The 22,066-nt window shown below is 43.6% G+C and overlaps 1 protein-coding gene across 1 annotated transcript in view; it reads left to right on the forward strand.

Annotated features, from left to right (window-relative positions):
- ITPR3 (inositol 1,4,5-trisphosphate receptor type 3) overlaps window positions 1–22,066 on the forward strand; it is a 418,536-nt gene that overhangs the window by 146,253 nt on the left and 250,217 nt on the right. The window contains exons 14-17 of the mRNA XM_063954848.1: window positions 12,266–12,407; window positions 12,715–12,876; window positions 17,707–17,879; window positions 19,540–19,659. Coding sequence (XP_063810918.1) covers window positions 12,266–12,407; window positions 12,715–12,876; window positions 17,707–17,879; window positions 19,540–19,659 — 597 coding nt within the window. The remainder of the gene's footprint in view (window positions 1–12,265; window positions 12,408–12,714; window positions 12,877–17,706; window positions 17,880–19,539; window positions 19,660–22,066) is intronic.

Genomic DNA, 22,066 nt, shown 5'->3' on the forward strand with positions numbered 1-22,066 from the left:
GGGCCAAGTGGTTCTTGTCTGCCGTTACAAGTCATGGAGCTCACTTGCAGATATCGAATACAAATGTATATCGCAGATGAAAGCCACCAACTGGATGGTATCATATTCAAAACCAGTTTAAAATAAACTGTATTCCATGCACTTTAAGATTATGTACATATATTTTGAATAGCTTTAAACATACCTTTTTTGATAACCATTAAAATCTGGGAGTTTTTGACTCACCCTGTACATCGTATTGTATGTAACATACAGGGTTGGATCACATTATTATGACCACCTCCTACATTTGACGTCGGCACCAGCGTAGTGCATGAAGTACGTCACGTGTTGTGCGCTGGCTTGGTGGGTATATAAGGTGTGCGATACACATATCACTCGTTGCTGTCATAGCTAAAAGGGGCAATTTATTTGAGTTGCAGAAAGGGATGATAAGATAAGATAGTTTATTGTCACTAAAAACATTAGAAAATGCAGAAGTGAAATTACAATACAGTACACTTATGCTTCGATAGACAAATGAGAATTCACCAACAATTATGGAAGGGAAAAAAATGTTTCTCATCCTGCTAGTATGGCAACCAAGACACCTGTAACGCTTCCCATAGGGCAAGAGAGAAAAAACTGAGTAACAAGGGTGACTACAATTCCTAATTATCTTGTTAGCCTTAGCCACACTCCTTTTATTGAATATCTCCTCCAATTTAGGCAGGGATAAACCAATAATCCTCTCAGCAGATTTATGTACCCTACCCAATGTTCTATGATCAGCACATTTAGTATCAATCACGCAGCAGTAGAAATGAACTAAAATAATTTTTTGCAAAACTGCTGCTTGAAGTTTACGCAAAAAGAAAAGGCGTTGCTGAGCCTTTCCCGTCACAGCAGTGATATGCGAAGACCAGGACAGATCTTCAGAAAAATTAATTCATAAAATTTTTGTTCCTGAAACCCTTTCCACTTCCTCACCATTGATGAAAAGCGGATGTACAGGGGTTTTCCTAGACTTTCTAAAGTCGATCACAACCTCCTTTGTTTTCTTATTGTTCAACAGTAGGCTATTACTCCCCACTCGACTAGTTGCTTTACTTCCTCCCTGTAACTATCCTCCTCTCCTTTAGTAATCAACCCCACAAGTGTAGGGTCATCCACAAAGTTTACCATAAAATTTAAGTCTGAATGAGAAGTACAATCAAAAGTATACATAGAATATAAAAAAGGACTTAAGACACAACCCTGGGGGATGCCTACATTTAATGTCAACTCTGATGACAAAACAGAGCCCATCCTAACTGACTGTGGACGATTTGTCAAGAAGTCCAATAACCAATTACAAATATGTGTGTCATAGCCAATCTTTAAAAGCTTACTAATCAACATAGTTGGCACAACAGTATTAAAAGCGGAACTGTAGTCCACAAATAATAGACTAACTTAGGAGTCTCTGTTCTGCAAATGACAGAGAACCCTATGAAGAACCATAAGGGCCGCGTCCTCAGTTGACCTGTTTTGCCTATAGGCAAACTGATAGGGGTCGAACCCCAATGAAATACCACCCTAAGTGAGAGTGAGATAGTGAAACCTTTGTTTTCTGATGACTCAATGTACACAAACTTTGTTTAATACACGAAGTTATTAAAAATATTGTATTAAATGACCTTCAGGCTGTGTGTATAAGGTGTATATGAAACATAAATGCATGCTGTGCTTAGACTTAGGTCCCATTGCCATGATATCTCATTATGGTATGCAATTATTCCAAAATACGGACAAATCCAATATCCAAAATACCTCTAGTCCAGGGCCGGTTCCAGCGCTTTTTGCGCCCTGGGCAGGAAATAGGGGGCGTGGCTTCGTGCAGGGGGCATGGTCAGTTACGCCCCCTGTTCAGTAGGAGTAGCGCAGCTGAAACGCTGTGCGGTGCGCGATGACGTCATCGCGCACCGCACAGTAAAGGTCCTCTCCATGAAGGGAAACTAGACGCTACACGTCTAGTTCCCTTCGCAGCGGTCAGCGGCAGTGGGCAGCTGGGGGCAGTAGCGGCGGGCAGCTGGGGCAGTAGCGGATCTTGCCATGGTGCGGCGCCCTCCGGAAGGCGGCGCCCCGGGCAAAAGTCCTGCTTGCCCGTGGCAAGATCCGCTACTGCTCTAGTCCCAAGCATTTTGGATAAGGGATACTCAACCTGTACTACAGAAGACTTAGGAATGGGAACAATAGTGGCTGTTTTGAAGCAACGTGGAACAATGCATTGTGCCAAGGATAAATTAAAAAATTTTGTTAAAATCCCAGCCAACTGATCGGCACATACACGTAGAACCTTTCCCGGAATACAATCCGGGCCCGAGGCATTCTTAGAATTGGTCTTCCAAAGCATAAGCCTGACCTCAGATTCCAACAAATCAAAGGATCGTTTAATAAGGAATCACCAATTCCCATAGTAGGGGACAAATTTCCGTTCTCGAACCTAGCATAGAACTTACTAAACTCATCTGCAGAAGGATTATTCGACCTATCTGCAGTTGAGCCCTTGTAGTCAGTTAGGCACTTAATACCTTTCCACATAGACCTTGCATCTCCTAATTCCTTAAACTGACTTTCAATTTTTTGTGAATAAGCTACCTTTGCCAAATAGATATCCTTTTTAAATTTACGCGGGCAATTCTATACGCTGCTTTATCCTTGGATTTAAATGCCCTATCCCTAATCCTCAACAGGGAACGGACCTCACTATTTATCCATGGTTTATCATTTGGAAATATATGAACTACCTTCCTTTTGGTAACACTTTCTATACAGCATCTAAGATACTAAGCATCTAAGATGATTATCAGCTTTCGGTGCAAAGGGTGGCAGTATTTCTGAAACAGCGCAGTTTGTGAATTGTTCGCGTGCTTCTGTGATGAAGGTGTATCGTGACAAATGGCACCAATGGAATAACCGACGTGGAAACTGTGGAGCACCATTTGCCATTGATGTGAGAGGTGAACATCGGCTACGAAGGACCGTGAGTGCAGACCGATACGATACAGTGGAGCAGCACACCGTCAAAATTAACCCTGGGGCTACCAGACGTGTGTCTAAAACAACAGTTCATACTGTGTAGCTGCTGTCTGTGCTGCACACAGCGGTTTCTCTGGCTATTAGCTGGTGGTCATAATAATGTGACTTGACCGTATAGATAATAATGAGACAAAAGTAAACATAATGCATTAATAAATAAACTGGATTGTTAATTGGCTCCCTACAAAATGAAATCTAGCATGAATGTGTGTGCTTGTATATGCGGTAGGGAATATAGATTGTAAGCTCCACTGGGGCAGGGGCTGATGTGAATGGGCAAATATTCTCTGTAAAAGCGCTGAGGAATATGTGTGCGCTATATAAATAACTGGTAATAAATAAATATGTTTAATTATAGAATTTGTAATACTTTTCAAGCACCGCAATGCGCACACGTGTCGGCAAACAACAACAGGCATAGCCGGTCAGCGACAAGCTGGTGAGAAAAATGCAGTCGCACAGCCATTGGCATGCAGATTGACAGGAAGAGGCCGTTTGTGGGTGGTAACTGACCTTTTTCTGGGAGTGTCAGAGAAAACGCAGGCGTTCCCAAGGGAGGGTGTGTGACGTCAGCTCCGGACCCGATCAGCCTGTTCTCATCACACTGTAGGAGTAAGTCCTGGGCTGTGCACAGACTGCACACAGTAGAAAAATCATTCAATGGTGAGTGAGGTGCAAACGGATTTCCAGCTGTCCACTGAATGAGGGATTTTTAGCAGCTCGGCGTACACATGCGATCGCACACATGCACAGCGAATATACACTCCCCTTGGGCGGCGACTATCTGATCGCAGGATAACTATTTTAGCAGCCCAGTGATCAGGTCTGAATCACCCCCATAGTGAGATCGGCAGGATGAAACAGTTATTTGAAGATGGCAAGATAATTTGGGCAGCACAGATGGTGTAATGGTAGCATTACTGCCTCACAGCACTGAGGTCATGGGTTCAATTCCCACCATGACCCTAACTGTGTGGAGTTTGTATATTCTCCCTGTACTTGCATGGGTTTCCTCCAGGGACTCCGGTTTCCTCCCAGAATCCAAAAATATACTGATAGGTTAATTGGCTCCCAACAAAATTAACCCTAGTGTGAATGTGTGTGCGTGTACATGTGGTAGGGAATATAGAGTGTAAGCTCCACTGGTGCAGGGACTGATGTGAATGGCCAAATATTCTCTGTAAGCGCTATGGAGTATGTGTGCGCTGTATAAATAACTGGTAATAATAATAAATACACTGACCAAACTCATAGGTAAATCAGTTGGCATTGTTTATTTGTAATGGAATAAACAAATTGCTACTTATTAAATATTATGGCCTACATTTAAATCTGGAACTTCATTTATATATTGGTCCTAGATGAGGTATTTCCCAACCTTTCCTGGCCCCTTCTTTAATGTATAGTGAGTAATTATTTGTTAATTTTTTCATTAATGGATTCTAGCTTTATTTTTTATTAATACTTCTTTTACATCGCAATGCCAGAACGCACCTGGGAATTGGAAACGGGTCATTCCTGGGTGCGACCCGGCATTGGACCCTTTCAGACTGGCTTCACCATCGGGGGCGGGGACCGAGGCAGCATCGGGGGTGGGTGCGGAGGCGGCGCTGGGAGATGAGATCATCTCCATGCCGCCTCGTCCTATACTGTGAACTGGTCCCGGGTGGCATAGACCCAGCAACCTGTTCACACTGCACCTTTATTCTTGGGTTGAAAAACCAGGTCAGGCGACCTGGGAATTCAGGAGTGACCACTTTCACTCCGCACAGCGACCCTGTCGACCCGGCAAAATACTGTGTCAATACCGGGTTATTTGTTCAGTGTGAAAGGGGTATTAGTTACTTATATAGCACACACATTTTCTGCAGTGCTTTACTGAGCATAATTAACATTAGTGCTGCCCCAGTGGAGCTTACCAGCTATATTTCTTGACACTTACACAGTGGGCCTACTTTTTCTCAGAAGCCAGTTAACCTGCTAGTGACTTTTTGTATTGTGAAACCCACACAGACATGAGGGGGACATATGAATTCCACGCGGACAGGGCCGTGGTTGAAATCAAAGCTATAGCCCAGGGCTGTATCTAAATCATAGTACATTTGACATTATAGAAATACACTAATTACACTTGAAAACTGTACAGACCTAGGCCCTCATTCCCAGTTGATCGCTCGCTGCCGATTTTCGCAGTGCAGTGATTAAGTAAAAAAAACTGCAAAAATGCGCATGCGCATGGTACGCAGCGGGCATGCGCTAAGTACTTTCACACAAAACTTTGTAGAGTTACACATGCTCGAGCGACGTTTTTTCATCGCTTCAGTGATCGTAGTGTGAATGACGTTGTTCGCTCGCTGGCTGCTTTTAGCAGCATTGCACATGCTAGGCCGCCGCCCTCCGGGAGTGTATCTTAGCTTACCAGAATAGCGAACGAAAGATTAGCAGAATTGCTATTAAGTATTTCCTTGCAGTTTCTGAGTAGCTCCAGACCTACTCCTAGACTGCGATCACCTCAGTCCGTTTAGTTCCTGGTTTGACGTCACACACACGCCCTGCGTTCGGCCAGCCACTCCCCCGTTTCTCCAGCCACTCCTGCGTTTTTACCTGGCACGCCTGCGTTTTTTTGCACACTCCCTGAAAACGGGCAGTTTCCGCCCAGAAACACCCACTTCCTGTCAATCACAATACGATCACTCGAGCGATGAAAAAACGTTGCTCGAGCTTGTGCAAATCTCCAAAGTTTTGTGTGAAAGTACTTAGCGCATGTGCACTGCGTACCATGCGCATGCGCATTTTTGCCGTTTTTTTACTTAATCGCTGCACTGCGAAAATCGGCAGCGAGCGATCAACTCGGAATGAGGGCCTAGGTCTGGAACTACTCAGAAACTGCAGGGAATTATTTAGTAGCAGTTCTGCTAATCTTTCGTTCGCTATTCTGCTAAGCTAAGATACACTCCCAGAGGGCGGCGGCCTAGCGTGTGCAATGCTGCTAAAAGCAGCTAGCGAGCGAACAACTCGGAATGCGGGCCATTGAGGGGGAAAAAATGATTCATGATTAAATGAAGCACCTACAAAAAATACAATAAATATAGTTGCTCATATACAGATATTAACATATTCTCACAAAAAAATAAGTTGTTTCATTCTTTAGGGAAAATTGTATGTAATTTGTGTATCCAAAAAGCTTTTTTGTTGGAGCACTATTTAGTTGATAAACTCCATGGCTTTAAAAATGCTATAAATGTTTCAGTCAGCATATTGGATTCAAATTGTGCAGGGTTAAAAGTTCTTATCCTACTTCCAAGCATATTTTACTTTTACAGCGTCTGTCCTACATATACTAACCCACAGGGAATCCTACAGCTTACATTACAGCTCTCAAATGAATGAAAACCTGAACACAGAGAAACTTGGATGGCGTTTGTTAAACTCACTAATGATCGATACAAAAGACAGTAAAGTTCCGTCTCAAGGAGTGGCTAACAAGATTTGCTTAAAATATAACTGGTTCCCAATATCAAATTTCACTGGTAAATGTCTTATGTTCTTGTGGTTTATGACTGCAAAGTGTGGTGAGTTGCCACAACACTTATCATAAACAAGATCCCCTTGTGAAATACACACATTTTTATGCATACGTTTTTGGGAGTGTACTCTTTGAACAATAAGTCATAATGCATGGTTATTTTTCATCATTGGACTGTGGGGGTAATTCAAACCTGATCACTAGGGTGCTTTTTTGCAGCCCTGCGATCAGATAGTCGCCGCCTACAGGGGGAGGGTATTAGCTCTGTGCAAGTGTGCGTTCACATTTGTAGCAGAGCTGCACGTCTCTGCTCAGCCCAGGACTTACTCTGCCACTGATCCTGCTGATCGGGGCCGGAGCTGACGTCAGACACCCTTCCTGAAAACGCCTGGTCCCTCCTGTGTTTTTCCAGACACTCCTGTAAAATGGTCAGTTGCCACCCACAAACGCCCTCTTCCTGTCAATCACCTTGCTATAGCCCGTGCGATAGTTTTTTTCGCACCATCCCGTCGCTATGCACCGATGCTCGGTGCACTCGTCCGACGCACCGGCGCATTGCGGTGCATATGCATGCGCAGTTCAGATCTGATCGCCAGTTGTGCGAAAATGCACAGCAGTGATCAGGTCTTAATTACCCCCAGTGTATGGAAACACTTTTAACAAGTCACCACACATCATAGATCTAAAAGTCTAATTCTCCAAACAGATGATGAGGGTTGAACCTCATCTACCTCTTATTGACAATGGGCTTGATTCAAAGTTGTACACTAATGCATTCCCAGTTGCAAATTTGTATGCAGCCAATGGGGGTAATTCAGAGTTGATCGCAGCAGAAAATTTGTTAGCAGTTGGGCAAAACCATAGCCCTCATTCCGAGTTGATCGCTCGCTAGCTACTTTTAGCAGCCGTGCAAACGCATAGTCGCCGCCCACTGGGGAGTGTATTTTCGCTTTGCGGGAGTGCGAACGCCTGTGCAGCCGAGCGGCTGCAAACGCATTTTGTGCAGAACAAGACCAGCCCTGTAGTTGCTTATTCTGTTCGATGATTGCTGTGACGAATAACATGGTAATGACGTCAGATACCCACCAAGCAAACGCCCGGCCATGCCTGTGTTTTTCCAAACACACCGAGAAAACGGTCAGTTGCCACCCAGAAACTCCCACTTCTTGTCAATCTCCTTGCGTTCGGCTGTGCGATTGGGATCGTCGCTAGAACCAGTGCAAAACCACAAAGGACTTCGTACTCGTAAGATGTGCATGCGTATTGCGGTGCATGCGCAGATTAGCCGTTTTTTTTCACTGATCGATATGCAGCGACCAACGGCAGCTAGCGATCAACTCGGAATGAGGGCCCATGTGCTCTGCAGGGGGGGGGCAGATATAACATGTGCAGAGAGATTAGATTTGGGTGTGGTGTTTCCAAAATTAACTCTAAATTGCAGTGTAAAAATAAAGCAGCCAGTATTTACCCTGCACAGAAACAAAATAACCAACCCAAATCTTCCACACCTGCAGTGCACATGGGGGGTAATTCCAAGTTGATCGCAGCAGGATTTTTGATAGCAACTGGGCAAAACCATGTGCACTGCAGGGGAGGCAGATATAACGTGCAGAAAGAGTTAAATTTGTGTGGGTTATATTGTTTCTGTGCAGGGTAAATACTGGCTGCTTTATTTTTACACTGCAAATTAGATTGCAGATTGAACACACCACACCCAAATCTAACTCTCTCTGCACATGTTATATCTGCCTTCCCTGCAGTGCACATGGGCCCTCATTCCGAGTCGTTCGCTCGGTATTTTTCATCGCATCGCAGTGAAATTCCGCTTAGTACGCATGCGCAATATTCGCACTGCGACTGCGCCAAGTAATTTTACAATGGAGATAGTATTTTTACTCACGGCTTTTTCATCGCTCCGGCGATCGTAGTGTGATTGACAGGAAATGGGTGTTACTGTGCGGAAACAGGCCGTTTTATGGGCGTGCGGGAAAAAACGCTACCGTTTCCGGAAAAAACGCAGGAGTGGCCGGGGAAACGGGGGAGTGTCTGGGCGAACGCTGGGTGTGTTTGTGACGTCAAACCAGGAACGACAAGCACTGAACTGATCGCAGATGCCGAGTAAGTGTGGAGCTACTCTGAAACTGCTAAGTAGTTTGTAATCGCAATATTGCGAATACATCGTTCGCAATTTTAAGATGCTAAGATACACTCCCAGTAGGCGGCGGCTTAGCGTGAGCAACTCTGCTAAAATCGCCTTGCGAGCGATCAACTCGGAATGAGGGCCATGGTTTTGCCCAGTTGCTATCAAAAATCCTGCTGCGATCAACTTGGAATTACCCCCATGGTTTTGCCCAACTGCTAACAAATTTGCTGCTGTGATCAACTCAGAATTACCCCCCATGTGCACTGCAGGGGGGGGGGGGGGGGGGCAGATATGACATTTGCAGAGAGAGTTAGATTTGGGTGGATTATTTTGTTTCTGTGCAGGGTAAATACTGGCTGCTTTATTTTTAATTTAGATTTTTAATTTAATTTAGATTTCAGTTTGAACACACCCCACCCAAATCTAACTCTCTATGCACATGTTATATCTGCCCCACCTGCACTGCACATGGTTTTGCCCAACTACTAACAAATTTGCTGCTGTGATCAACTCTGAATTAGGCCTAATGGGGGTAATTCTGAGTTAATCGCAGCAGGAACTTTTTTAGCAGTTGGGCAAAACCATGTGCACTGCAGGGGAGGCAGATATAACATGTGCAGAGAGAGTTAGATTTGGGTCGGGTGAGTTCAATCTGAAATCTAAATTGCAGTGTAAAAATAAAGCAGCCAGTATTTACCCTGCACAGAAACAAAATAACCCGCCCAAATCTAACTCTCTCTGCACATGTTATATCTGTCCCCCCTGCAGTGCACATGGTTTTGCCCAGTTGCTATCAAAAATCCTGCTGCGATCAACTTGGAATTACCCCCAATGTACAAATATATGCTAATGCTGCAGCTGCCTGGAAATGTATTGAGACGCCCACTGGCTGCCTCGCAGATCTCAGCATCTGAATACAAATACATAGCATCCATCGTAGATCACTCTACTGTGTATACCATCTCAAGACCATTGCAACACATCGTAGTGCAACACTGGCACATGCGTAGTTTGCTGATAATTGCTCAACTGCGTAAATATTGGGCTAGCATACACCTCTGAATCAGGCACAGTATTGACAGTTACAGAATGTCGACAGTGACAATGTAGACAGACAATTTTTGTCAATTTTACTGTTAAAGTTAGTTGTTCAGTGTATAGAAAACACATTGTCGACTGTCGGTTTTCACAGTGGTGATATTCTGGCAGTGTTGAAATTGTGAGTGTCATCATTTGACATGTCGCCATTCAGACCATATCAACATTCTGATTGCACATATTTGACATTTTATTGCACATGAACATTTTATACAACACCCTGTACCAGACCTTCCCCGAGTCCATTTCCATCTACGTTATCTCCAGTTGTATTCCATTTAATGTGTAAGTAGCATAGATAGGTGTGTAACCTTACATTTATCTGACCCAGGTTTGCTATTTTGCCTTAATGTTTCTGTAGCAAGTTACTATTGTGGGCTCTGTTACTAACCCAACATAGGGCCTAATTCAGACCTGATCTTAGCCGTGCAAAATTCTGCACGGCTACGATAATTTTGCACGGCTACGATCAGTTACTTGGACATGCAGGGGGATGCCCAGCAAAGGACTAGTCCGTCCCGCATGTCTGTCCCTACTACCTCCATGTATGGAGCTACTTGACAAGTAGCTCCCTACCTGCGCAGCTCTTGCACGCTGGCAGGGAGCTACTCAACGCTGTCTGGGTCGCAGCGGCTGCGTGTGACGTTACGCAGCCGTCACGGCCCGCCCCCTGCATGGTCCAGGCACACCTGCGTTGCCCAGACCGCGCCCCTAAAATGGTGGACAAACGCCACCGGCCCGCCCCCTCCCGCCCAGCGACCGCCTCTGCCTGCCGGCGCCTGGGCATGCACAGTTCAGACCTGATCAGGTCTGAATTAGGCCCCTAGCTTGGTACCATTAGCAACAGTGGGGTAAGTTCGTCCCAGTTGCCCAGACGCAAGATAAATATTGGTTTCCCCTCTCCCACCATATATAGATAAATAAATATATATATACAGGTAGAGTATTCCTTATCCAAAATGCTTGGGACCGGAAGTATTTTGGATATCGTATTTTTCCGTATTTTGGAATAATTGCATACCATAATGAGATATCATGGTGATGGGACCTAAATCTAAGCACAGGATGCATTTATGTTTCATATACACCTTATACACACAGCCTGAAGGTCATTTTAGACAATATTTTTAATAACTTTGTGTATTAAACACAGTTTGTGTACATTGAGCCATCAGAAAACAAAGGTTTTTTATATATATATATATATATATATATATAATACATAAAACAAAAAAACCATATCCCAGTGCGCTAATATATATATATAACTGTACATTCAGTGTTAAACGAAGTTACAGATGAATTCTCCAACATAGGCCCAATGTACGTTCTGTGTCCCAAAGGCTTTTGATAAGACACACCCAATGCGGAGTACCCTAAAATGAAACCCAGTAAGGATGATTCGATGTCTTAACGGTGACCAATACTATGGAAGGATACAATCACACATTTACAAGCTCCCAGTGTGTATATTTGCTCAGGTCACCAGTCTGACTCATATATATATATATATATATATATATATATTCCTTATTCTCTTACAGCATGAGAAATACTTCCCAGCCAAAAAAGGAAACCAGCACACCACCAGTTGAAAGTTTATAAAGTGCTAATGTAAAGCATGGTAACAGCCAAGTATATAAACGTTCTCTATTGATACTTTACATGTCCCTCTGGATAAGAATTGGAGAGCCTGAGCCCCCTCTGCCCAACAGCCGTTTCGGTGTAGCCACCTTTCTCAAGGGCATCCCACATACTACTGAACCAAACTCTTTTAGCTATGGTGAGGCGCCTGTCGTCAGCCCTGCACGCCCACTCACCTGTGCTAAAAAGATCTCACCTGCAGCCAGTCACGTCCGCGCTGTCCAGGGCCGGACGTCCCTATTGTGGAACGCACTCAGCCCACGGTGGAACGCATATCCGGTCCCAGCATACACCAGGCAGATTTGTCACTTCCGCATGACGTTGCTGGGCCGCGCTCCCGGATGGAATTCATTATGAAATGTGTGTATGTATATATATATATATATATATATATATATATATACAAACCGAATGTCGGCACTCCACTACTGTTCCAAAAATATCTTGCCCCGTGCCATCCAAGAATCTGTGAAAGGTCCAACATAGAACAGGTAAGGCGGGACTCCAAACAGAAGAATAGTCAGACAACTGTGTCTAGTGCTCAACGTTTCAGTCTATTTGACTTTTTTCAAGAACATGTTCTCAGAGACTGGAAACATTGTGAAGAAACCCCTTAGGGTGTATTTATTAAAAGTTATTAGATGAAGACATCTAATAAATATACCCTAAGGGTTTTTCTTATGATATTTCCAGTCTCTGAGTGCTGCCTTCACCATGGATTTGCTATATATATATATATTGGTGCCAGTTAAACCACATTGCATCATATGTGTTCTATACTTTCTCTTTCATAGATTTGCCATCAAACTTTTAGAAGATTTAGTTTACTTTGTGGTGGATGTTCCCAATAATGGTCAAAATGTATTAGAGATAGTGATTACCAAGCCCAACCGAGAGCGTCAGAAGCTTATGAGGGAGCAGAACATTCTTAAACAGGTTTGTGAAATGAGCAGTGGAATGGGGTGTACTCATCAAACTTCTCAACTGATATTTAATCTATGGATTCTAGAGTGTATTTTTTATTTTGTGTGCTAATTTTACTATATGTGTTTCTCTGCTTTTATTTTCATTCATTCATTGTTGTTTTCTTCAACTTTGTCTGACTGGGGGCTCTTTACATAAATTTCAGTAGCTAAATGTTTCCTGTATTTTTTTTTCTGCAATATACATATTTTTATTTCCTATGTTGGTTTCACTTGTTACTTAATTATTTTATTTTTTTCCTGTTGTACATCAATCCCAGGTATTTGGTATCCTGAAAGCTCCATTCAAAGACAAAGGTGGTGAGGGTCCCATGCTTAGGCTAGAGGAGCTCTCTGACCAGAAAAATGCTCCTTACCAATATATGTTCCGAATCTGCTATAGAGTTCTGCGTCACTCTCAGGATGATTACAGGAAGAACCAGGTACCGCAGACATCTCTGGCAAAGGCATTTGTATTGCTTCTTCATCCTAATGCACCATTTATAAAAAATATGGTCATCAACTAATTTGGACTTTGGTAGCATATATACCTATATTAAGTTTTCAGTAATGCAATTCTCATTTACCATATGTCCTCATACACTTTTGCCGCTGATGCGTCAAATAGCCCTTCTTGGCACCCCAGGTCCCGTAAGACTTAGCTTGTGGCAAGTGTCTTTTTGGCATCTTTTCATTTGAACTTAGGTCCTCATTCAGTTTTGCTATTTTAGCAAAATTGCAATTGCCTGTGATCGCATGCTGGGGGCCTTCCAGCACAGGGCAAGGCCGCCCAGCATGTAAATGGCCAGCAGCAATGCAATCGTAATTCAATTGATGGATGTCCCCCTGCCTCTGCAGCCAAGCTACGATTGCAAGCGCAGGGCAGCCATCTTCTGGGTTGCAGTGGCCGCCCCAAACCCACCCCCATTTTCGTCACCGCACCCACCCATTTATCGCCCCGCTAATGCCTCTGCCTGTCAATCAGGCAAAGGCTTTTGCATAACTGAGATGTGATCGCACAATCCCGCCCGTGCACGCACAGAGTGGGACCTGCACGTGCGCACTGCAGGGGTGAGCATGGAGATGCTATCGCAACTCAGTAGTCTACTGAATACCCCCCCAGTCACAATGTGATGCGACAAAACCGCTTTCTGATAACCCAATAGCAACCCTAAATGGTGTCTAACTGAACTCCAGGAGTGGATGAGTGCCAGTTGGCTGCGACTGAACCCAGATAAAACAGAGGTCCTTATTATAGGACTGCAACATCAAAGGACAAGAATGCAGAATAGCAAACCAACTGGATTTACACTCGGGAATTAAGAATTACAAGCCACTGATCGTGTGCGGAATCTTGGCGTTGTCCTGGATGGTGGCTTGACACTTAAACATCAGATATCAGCCACAATCAAATCCTCATTCTTTCACCTGAGGAACATAACCAGAATCAAGCACTTAATTCCCTCAGATGATCTGCCAAAAGTCATCCATGTATTTGTATCATCTCGATTAGACTACTGTAATGCCCTCTACCTTGAAAGAATTGCATCACTTACAGCTGGTGCAAAACACAGCTGCCATGCTGTTAACCGACCAGCCCCGATCTAGCCACATAACACCCATACTCTACTCCCTTCACTGGCTGCCTGCAAACTGGCGAATCATCTTCAAGATTGGCTTACTGAGTCTCAAAGCACTACATGACCAGGGCCCAAGCTACCTGAAGCAGCTTCTGACCCCATACTGCCCCACTCGATTACTGCGATCTGTATATGAAGGACTTTTAGCAGTAGCTAGAATCTCCCATAATTCATCTGGAGGTCGAGCTTTTAGTCATGCGGCTCCGACTCTATTGAACTCACTTCCCTGCACAGTGCGAGAGGCCCCAACTATAGAATCCTTCAAAAGTAGACTCAAGACTTTCCTGTTTACTCAAGCATTTCCATAATGTCCCTTTAATATCTACATGCTTCTGTATTTTATGAAAAGCTGTTCTGTACTTCACACAATATTATTCTATGTATCTGTTAAGTGCCTTGAGTCCTATTGGAGAAAGAGCGCTATATAAATAAAATTATTATTATTTCTGAGATTAGATTAATTAATTTGCTATGCGACACTTATCTGTGTGCGACTGAGTCTAAATCTGTATATGATGTGCTGTGATGCAGCAGATGCAGCTTATTTTATACCAAGTTCTGCTTTGTATACAGAATCAGTTGCACACAGATAAACAAGTGTAGTATAGCAAATTAATCAGTGCAGTCTTGTGAAGCGATTTGTTGCAATTCATTGAAACTAAGACAAATTTGGGCAAAAGGATGGAAAAAAGAAGCTCGATACAATCTGAGTCGCATGGGACCTGGCCGCTCACTTGTGCTGCATGGCATATTGAAGCTGGGTGTATGAGGACATGTCTGTATGATGAATGCTATACCCTTTAGTGAAATTTAAGTGTGGGTAGATGGTTACTATTTAGTGGTCCACAGTGCAGTATGCTAAATAAATGTGCTGTAGCCTTAGCTTACAATATTGACCAGTCAAGTATCCTATTGTATTGTGTTGCTGTACAGATGTGTCCACACTAAACTATTTACAATTGTGGCAAATAGCTCTGTTTGGTGTGCCACAGATTATGACTCTAAGCTGACTTTATAGAAGCCCCTTTGCTACAAAAATACTGATCCTAAGCACCTTTGGATGCAGCTACAATGCAACACAGACAGTAAGTCAACAAATAAGTAAGCAAGTCTTAGGGCCTTATTCAAGTCGCATCAACCGCAGTTTTTGAGAAAGGTGCGCACCACACGAGCAGGTCCCTTCCTGCGTGTGCGTGAACAGTTAATGCGAGTGTATCGCATTAACTGCGAACGCCTCTGCCTGATTGACAGGCAGAGGTGTAGGTGGGGCAGCGACCGAGTGTTTTCGAGGCAGCGTCGGGGAAACGGGCATTTCGGCAGCGTTTTAGCTCTGATCGAGAAAATGGCAGCAGGACTACTGCCGTCGCAGGCAGACTGCGCCAGCAGGAGGCATCCACAATTTCTGCGACCATGCTATAATTGCGGTGCGTTCGCAATTACAGAGTGATCGCAGTGGGGGGCGGCGGGTCGCATGCTGGGTCGCCTTTCCCTGCGATGGGTGGCCCCAGCATGCGATTGCAATGCTTACTGAATAAGGTCCTTAGACTAGCTACCTGTGGTGGAGCATCTACAGTAAGTCGACCATATGGCGCAAAAAGAATATGGGAATGAAGACCCATTAATATTGTAGCCTAGAATTGGTTAAGATCTGAGTTCCCTTCTTTATAGTTCTTACTAAATGGCATTACTTAAGTATAAATGAATGCTAAATTCACATAGTTGCTATTGATTTGTGCCTTTACTTATGTTGTCCTTCTTTCCATCCTAGTCCCCCCTCCATTTTATTCTGTACTCCTCCTCATGTCCCATTCTACTTTTCCTCTTATTTGTCTAAAGCAGAGGTTCTCAAACTCGGTCCTCGGGGGCACACACAGTGCATGTTTTGCAGGTCACCCAGCAGGTGCACAGGTGTATTAATTACTCACTGACACATTTTAAAAGGTCCACAGGTGGAGCTAATTATTTCACTTGCGATTCTGTGAGGAGACCTGTAAAACATGCACTGTGTGTGCCCCCGAGGACCGAGTTTGAGAACCTCTGGTCTAAAGAGATACTTAAAAAAAAAAAAAAAAAGCTCTGGACTAGAGATGACCATCAACTGTCGATGATTACAAACCATCGATGAACAATGGTTTTAACATTTTTACCATAGATGTGAAGGTTTTTTTCACTTACACAGATGGATACAAAGTGTTTGTAACTAATGGCAGTTTGGGAGGGAGAACGCCAGATTATGAAGCTCAGTAGCACAGCGTTATGCGCACCTCCTATATGTCAATTCATACGAGTAGAAGCTGATGTGTATGAAGCGGCATAGGAAGAACGCTGCACTTCTAAGTTGGTAACCGCGACACTGCTTGACCTCTTCCGGAGGTGAGAATAACGCCGTGCTACTGAGCTTTGTAGTCCGGTGCTGTCCCTCCCAAACAACCATTAATAACAAGTACTTTGTATCCATCTATTTAAGTGAACCTTTACTGATGGCAAATACATCACTAGGTGAACCGTGTTGGATATACACAATTGCATCACAAGCATTTAAAGAGCTTTTGTGAAACCCTGGAGTGAGAACAGTCCATTTAATATTTTAATTATCTTTAATTACTTTTAGATTTATTGTTGTATTTATATGCTACATGTTTTATGATCTTTACAAGATTCTGTGTTAATAAAATTGTCAAAACGCTCCCTTGGTATTCAAACTACCTTTTATATAGTTGTTAGTCTTTTTTGCCATTTACAGTACTGCCAAATTAGGAGCTGCATTGTTTTTGTTACAATTGATAAAAGATTGTATAATAATCAAACAGAATTGGTGGCTTTTTAATCTGCAGGGACTACTTATTTTTTAGATGGATCCTTAAATTGTTTCTAATTTGTAAGACAGGCATTTTGGTTACATGTATCATTTTAATATGGGAAGATCATGAACAAAGCTTGGCTTGTCTGGGTTTGGTATGGGACCTCGACAGGATGCAGACGGTCAAAATACCGTCAGCGTCATCCAAATTGTCAGAATACTGACACTCTTTGGTACTGTAAGCACTGTAACCCTCCCCTTAACCCTCACCCACCCCTCCTGCAGCCTTGACTTTAACCCTCCTTTCTCGCAGCAGTAACCTAACCTTCCCCACCCGCAGCCTAACCCTGCTCTCCCACCCCGCAGCCTAACCCTAATACTTACCGGGATTCTTAGAGTTGAGATGCCGCAGTCGGTATTGTGATCATCGGCATCCTGTCGGGATGCTGACTGTATGCCCCCTTTCCTATTCAGCTATTTTGCTGCCTCAGTCCTCCCACTTAGTCAGCTGACTCTCGAGCTACAGGTAATGAAGAGGGGCTACAGATAAAGAGACCCCATCCATAATTATTAAACTGGAAAAAGTACAAAATAGGTGTTTGTACAACATAGATGATCTCTTATAAATATTTTTCAGTCATATGCAGAAAATGACCCCTAAATTAATGCCAATCAATTTATAATGTTTGGTATCAGGATACCACAAAATATGAAGTAGTGATACTGCATCAAATCCATCCATTTTTTTTCCTTACTATTTTGCCTGGCTTCTGTTTCATTCCACTGACTTATTCTTCTTTGTGTTGTACTTTTCCCATCTTCTTCCATTGTAGGAGCACATAGCCAAGCAATTTGGTGTCATGCAGTCTCAGATTGGCTACGACATCCTAGCTGAAGACACTATTACCGCGCTGCTACATAACAACCGGAAACTTCTAGAAAAGCATATCACTAAAACTGAAGTTGAAACTTTTGTCAGCCTGGTCAGGAAAAACCGTGAACCTCGGTAACTCCACTTTGTACTATTTTATAATTTTCTGATTCTTGTTTTGTGGTTTATTTAATCCCTATTGAATTTTGTTGTATGATGTGGAAGAAAGAAAAACTAAGAAACTAAATATTGTTTATCCCTGGGTTGGGGGGGCACTGTGTATAGGGGGCCAGTGGAGTGTATGACCTGGGGGGGGGGGATGGTTTAGGTCTATGAGGCCAGGGGGTAGTGTATGTCCTTGGGGCTGGTAAAGTGGGGGATGGCAGGACAGATAGTGTATGTCCCTGGAGCTGGGGGGCAATATATGTCTAGCAACCAGGAGGAGGGTTGTAGGGCAGGCAGTGCATGCCCCTGGGGATGAGGAAGTTAGTAGGGTGAATAGTGAATGTCCCTGGGTTTGGGAGTTAAGGTCCATACACACTGGGCCTATTTGCCCAGCGTGTATGCACAGAGATGATCGCTGACATCGCTGGGCTGAAAATCGCTCAGTGCATACACACTGAGCGCTTTTCCCCACTGCCCGGCGATGTCAGTGAGGGTGAGCGGCTTTCCATAGCTGGACGCAGTAGATGAACGGCGGCTGTCAGCGATGAAGCGGGAGCGCGCATCAGCGCTCACCGCTCATCGCTTGTCCATACACACTGGGCGGCTTTGAGCTGAAAGCAGCTCAACACACCAAAATTGAGCTGCTTTCGGCTCAAAATCGCCCAGTGTGTATGGGCCTTTACTGTGTCTAGGGGGCCGGGGGTAGGGTGGGGAGTGTATACCTCCTGAAAAAGTGAGCCCGACAAAGGATTTTATCTTTCTTTTTTCTGCACTAAGGAGTAGATTTACTAGATTTTATAAAAAGGAAGAGGGGAGGTGTCTCTCAAGAAACAGTATCCGTATGATAGTCGAACCTAAATAGGTCAACAGTCAATAAGTTGCCTCCATATGGGCGACAGGCATTAATTAGGTCAGTATGGTCAAAAGGTCTACATGGTCAATAGGTCGACATGTAAAAGGTCAACAGTGCTTATGATCAACAGGTACTAAAGGTTAACAGTTTCAAATGTTAGACATGACTATGGTCGACACAAGGTTTGTTTGGCTTTCTTTTTTTTTCAACTTCTTCATACTTTACCATCCACGTGGACTATGATTGTGAATATTAACCTGTGCTGAGCGCAGTGAGCATAGTAAGCCATGTGAGCAGGTTATATGTGCTTTGACGTAGAAAACTTAAAAATGCTGTGTCAACCTTTTTTGTGTCGACAAATTTTCGTTGACTTTTTGTACCTGTTGACCTTTTCCATTGTCTACCTTTTACTTGTCCACCAAATAACCATCAACCTTTTGACCCAGTCGACCTTTTCCATGTCGACCATATTGGGGTTGACGTATTTACTGTTATCCTAATTAGGGTTGACCTAATGATCCATACCCTAAACAACATTTGGGGCCTAATTATTGCTATGTGGACCAAAAAGTTCTGCTATACCTCTGTACAGTTCAATCCCTTATTAACATGTATGTGAATATAATAGATAAGAAAAAAGGAATAAAAATTATACCAATAAGATGTCAATTATGTCCAGATATTTCTGCCTACATATTTCTGTACATGTATATCACTGCTATTGCTACTATTCCCACAATGTTTTCCTCTGTGTTCATACATGTCAATTTCTTCCAGGTTTCTGGATTATCTTTCAGATTTGTGTGTATCTAATCACATTGCCATCCCAGTAACTCAAGAACTCATCTGTAAATGTGTTCTAGATCCTAAAAACAGTGATATCCTTATAAAGACAGAGTAAGTACTTGTGTGTTCAGTTATTTTAAGCATTAATAATGCTGATGAGTAAAACTGAATTTGTGTACTTGTACTCCCTTTGACTCAATCTCATTGCAATATCCTGTATATAATACTGAGAGTTCTAAGTTATGACATTGCTTTATATTATTAAACGAAAAGTTTGCTTGCAACATTTTAGTTACAATCTGTAAGTGGCATTTAATACAAGAGTAAAGGGCATAAGCCAGAATAGAACGGTCACTCTATTAAGGATCTCTATTTTCATTCTGTGTCTTAGTCCAAAAAATTTAGTAACAAAATACATTTCTTTAGAAGAATGTATACTGTCTTACTCACAAATAGTCACTCATTAACCTACAAAATTCCCCTAGTCCCACATGTCGTTTTGACATTGTTCCATTTTCTTATAATTGATTGGCTATAAACTCATATGCTCCAAAACAAAGAGTTCCTTGTTTTGTAATCCATTGAGCAGCAGCTCCCGCATTGTAATCTCTGCAGAGAAGGAATCTTTGCAGCTACGTAAATCACTCTTAATCACCACATTATTTAACTAAGAAATAAAAAAAATACTTTGTAGAACTAAGAGTTGGGGGACACATATTCATTGCTCTCTATGGATCTGTACAGCACTAAAATTAAATATGTACTATTAAAGTTATTGCAATTTAGCTATATACAGTGATGACATGGTCATGCATGGCTGTCATGACATTTTGCAGATTATTAGTGTAGAGTCTTTGGCCGGGATGTAATGGGAGCCGATAACGGCAAAATGTCCAATGTTTGCAGCTATAGCCGCAAACTTCTGGCATTTTTCATAGTCGGCTAATGTAAAAGCGGCCGCAAACCAGAATTTTAAGGAGCTTTCGGCTCTAAAGTAGAGAGCCCAATAAAATGTCGGATCCAGATGGTTTGTCCCTTTTAAATATACAACTCGGCCGATGTAATGGAGTCCAATATTGCAAGTCGGACACAAAAGAGCTCTAAAACTCTCAAAGAATTTAGAGGTGTTTTTTTGGCTGAGTTGGTTATGAAAATGTTGGAAATCAATTTTATATAAGTACACTTATATAAGTACTTTTCTCTGACGTCCTAGTGGATGCTGGGAACTCCGTAAGGACCATGGGGAATAGACGGGCTCCGCAGGAGACTGGGCACTCTATAAGAAAGATTTGGTACTATCTGGTGTGCACTGGCTCCTCCCTCTATGCCCCTCCTCCAGACCTCAGTTAGATTTCTGTGCCCGGCCCGAGCTGGTTGCACACTAGGAGCTCTCCTGAGCTTCTAGAAAGAAAGTTTAAATTAGGTTTTTTATTTTACAGTGAGACCTGCTGGCAACAGGCTCACTGCATCGAGGGACTAAGGGGAGAAGAAGCGAACCTACCTGCTTGCAGCTAGCTTGGGCTTCTTAGGCTACTGGACACCATTAGCTCCAGAGGGATCGACCGCAGGACCCGTCCTTGGTGTTCGTTCCCGGAGCCGCGCCGCCGTCCCCCTTACAGAGCCAGAAGCATAAAGATGGTCCGGAAAATCGGCGGCAGAAGACTTCAGTCTTCACCAAGGTAGCGCACAGCACTGCAGCTGTGCGCCATTGCTCCTCATACACACTTCACACTCCGGTCACTGAGGGTGCAGGGCGCTGGGGGGGGCGCCCTGAGAAGCAATAATATCACCTTGGCTGGCAAAATAACCACAATATATAGCCCCAGAGGCTATATATGTGGTAATTACCCCTGCCAGAATACAGAAAAATGCGGGAGAAAAGTCCGCCGAAAAAGGGGCGGGGCCATCTCCCTCAGCACACCGGCGCCATTTTCTCTTCACAGTGTAGCTGGAAGACAGCTCCCCAGGCTCTCCCCTGTAGTTTTCAGGCTCAAAGGGTTAAAAAGAGAGGGGGGGCACTAAATTTAGGCGCAATATTATTTATACAAGCAGCTATTGGGGAAAATTCACTCAGTGATAGTGTTTATCCCTGCATTATATAGCGCTCCGGTGTGTGCTGGCATACTCTCTCTCTGTCTCCCCAAAGGGCTGTGTGGGGTCCTGTCCTCAGTCAGAGCATTCCCTGTGTGTGTGTGCGGTGTGTCGGTACGGCTGTGTCGACATTTTTGATGAGGAGGCTTATGTGAAGGCGGAGCAGATGCCGATAAATGAGATGTCGCCCCCTGTGGGCCGACACCAGAGTGGATGGATAGGTGGAAGGTATTAACCGACAGTGTCAACTCCTTACATAAAAGGCTGGATGACGTAACAGCTGTGGGACAGCCGGCTTCTCAGCCCGCGCCTGCCCAGGCGTCTCAAAGGCCATCAACGCTCCCTCAGATGGCAGACACAGATGTCGACACGGAGTCTGACTCCAGTGTCGACGAGGTTGAGACATATACACAATCCACTAGGAACA

This window comes from Pseudophryne corroboree, chromosome 2, assembly GCF_028390025.1.
Source record: "Pseudophryne corroboree isolate aPseCor3 chromosome 2, aPseCor3.hap2, whole genome shotgun sequence".
In the NCBI taxonomy this organism is placed as follows: domain Eukaryota; kingdom Metazoa; phylum Chordata; class Amphibia; order Anura; family Myobatrachidae; genus Pseudophryne; species Pseudophryne corroboree.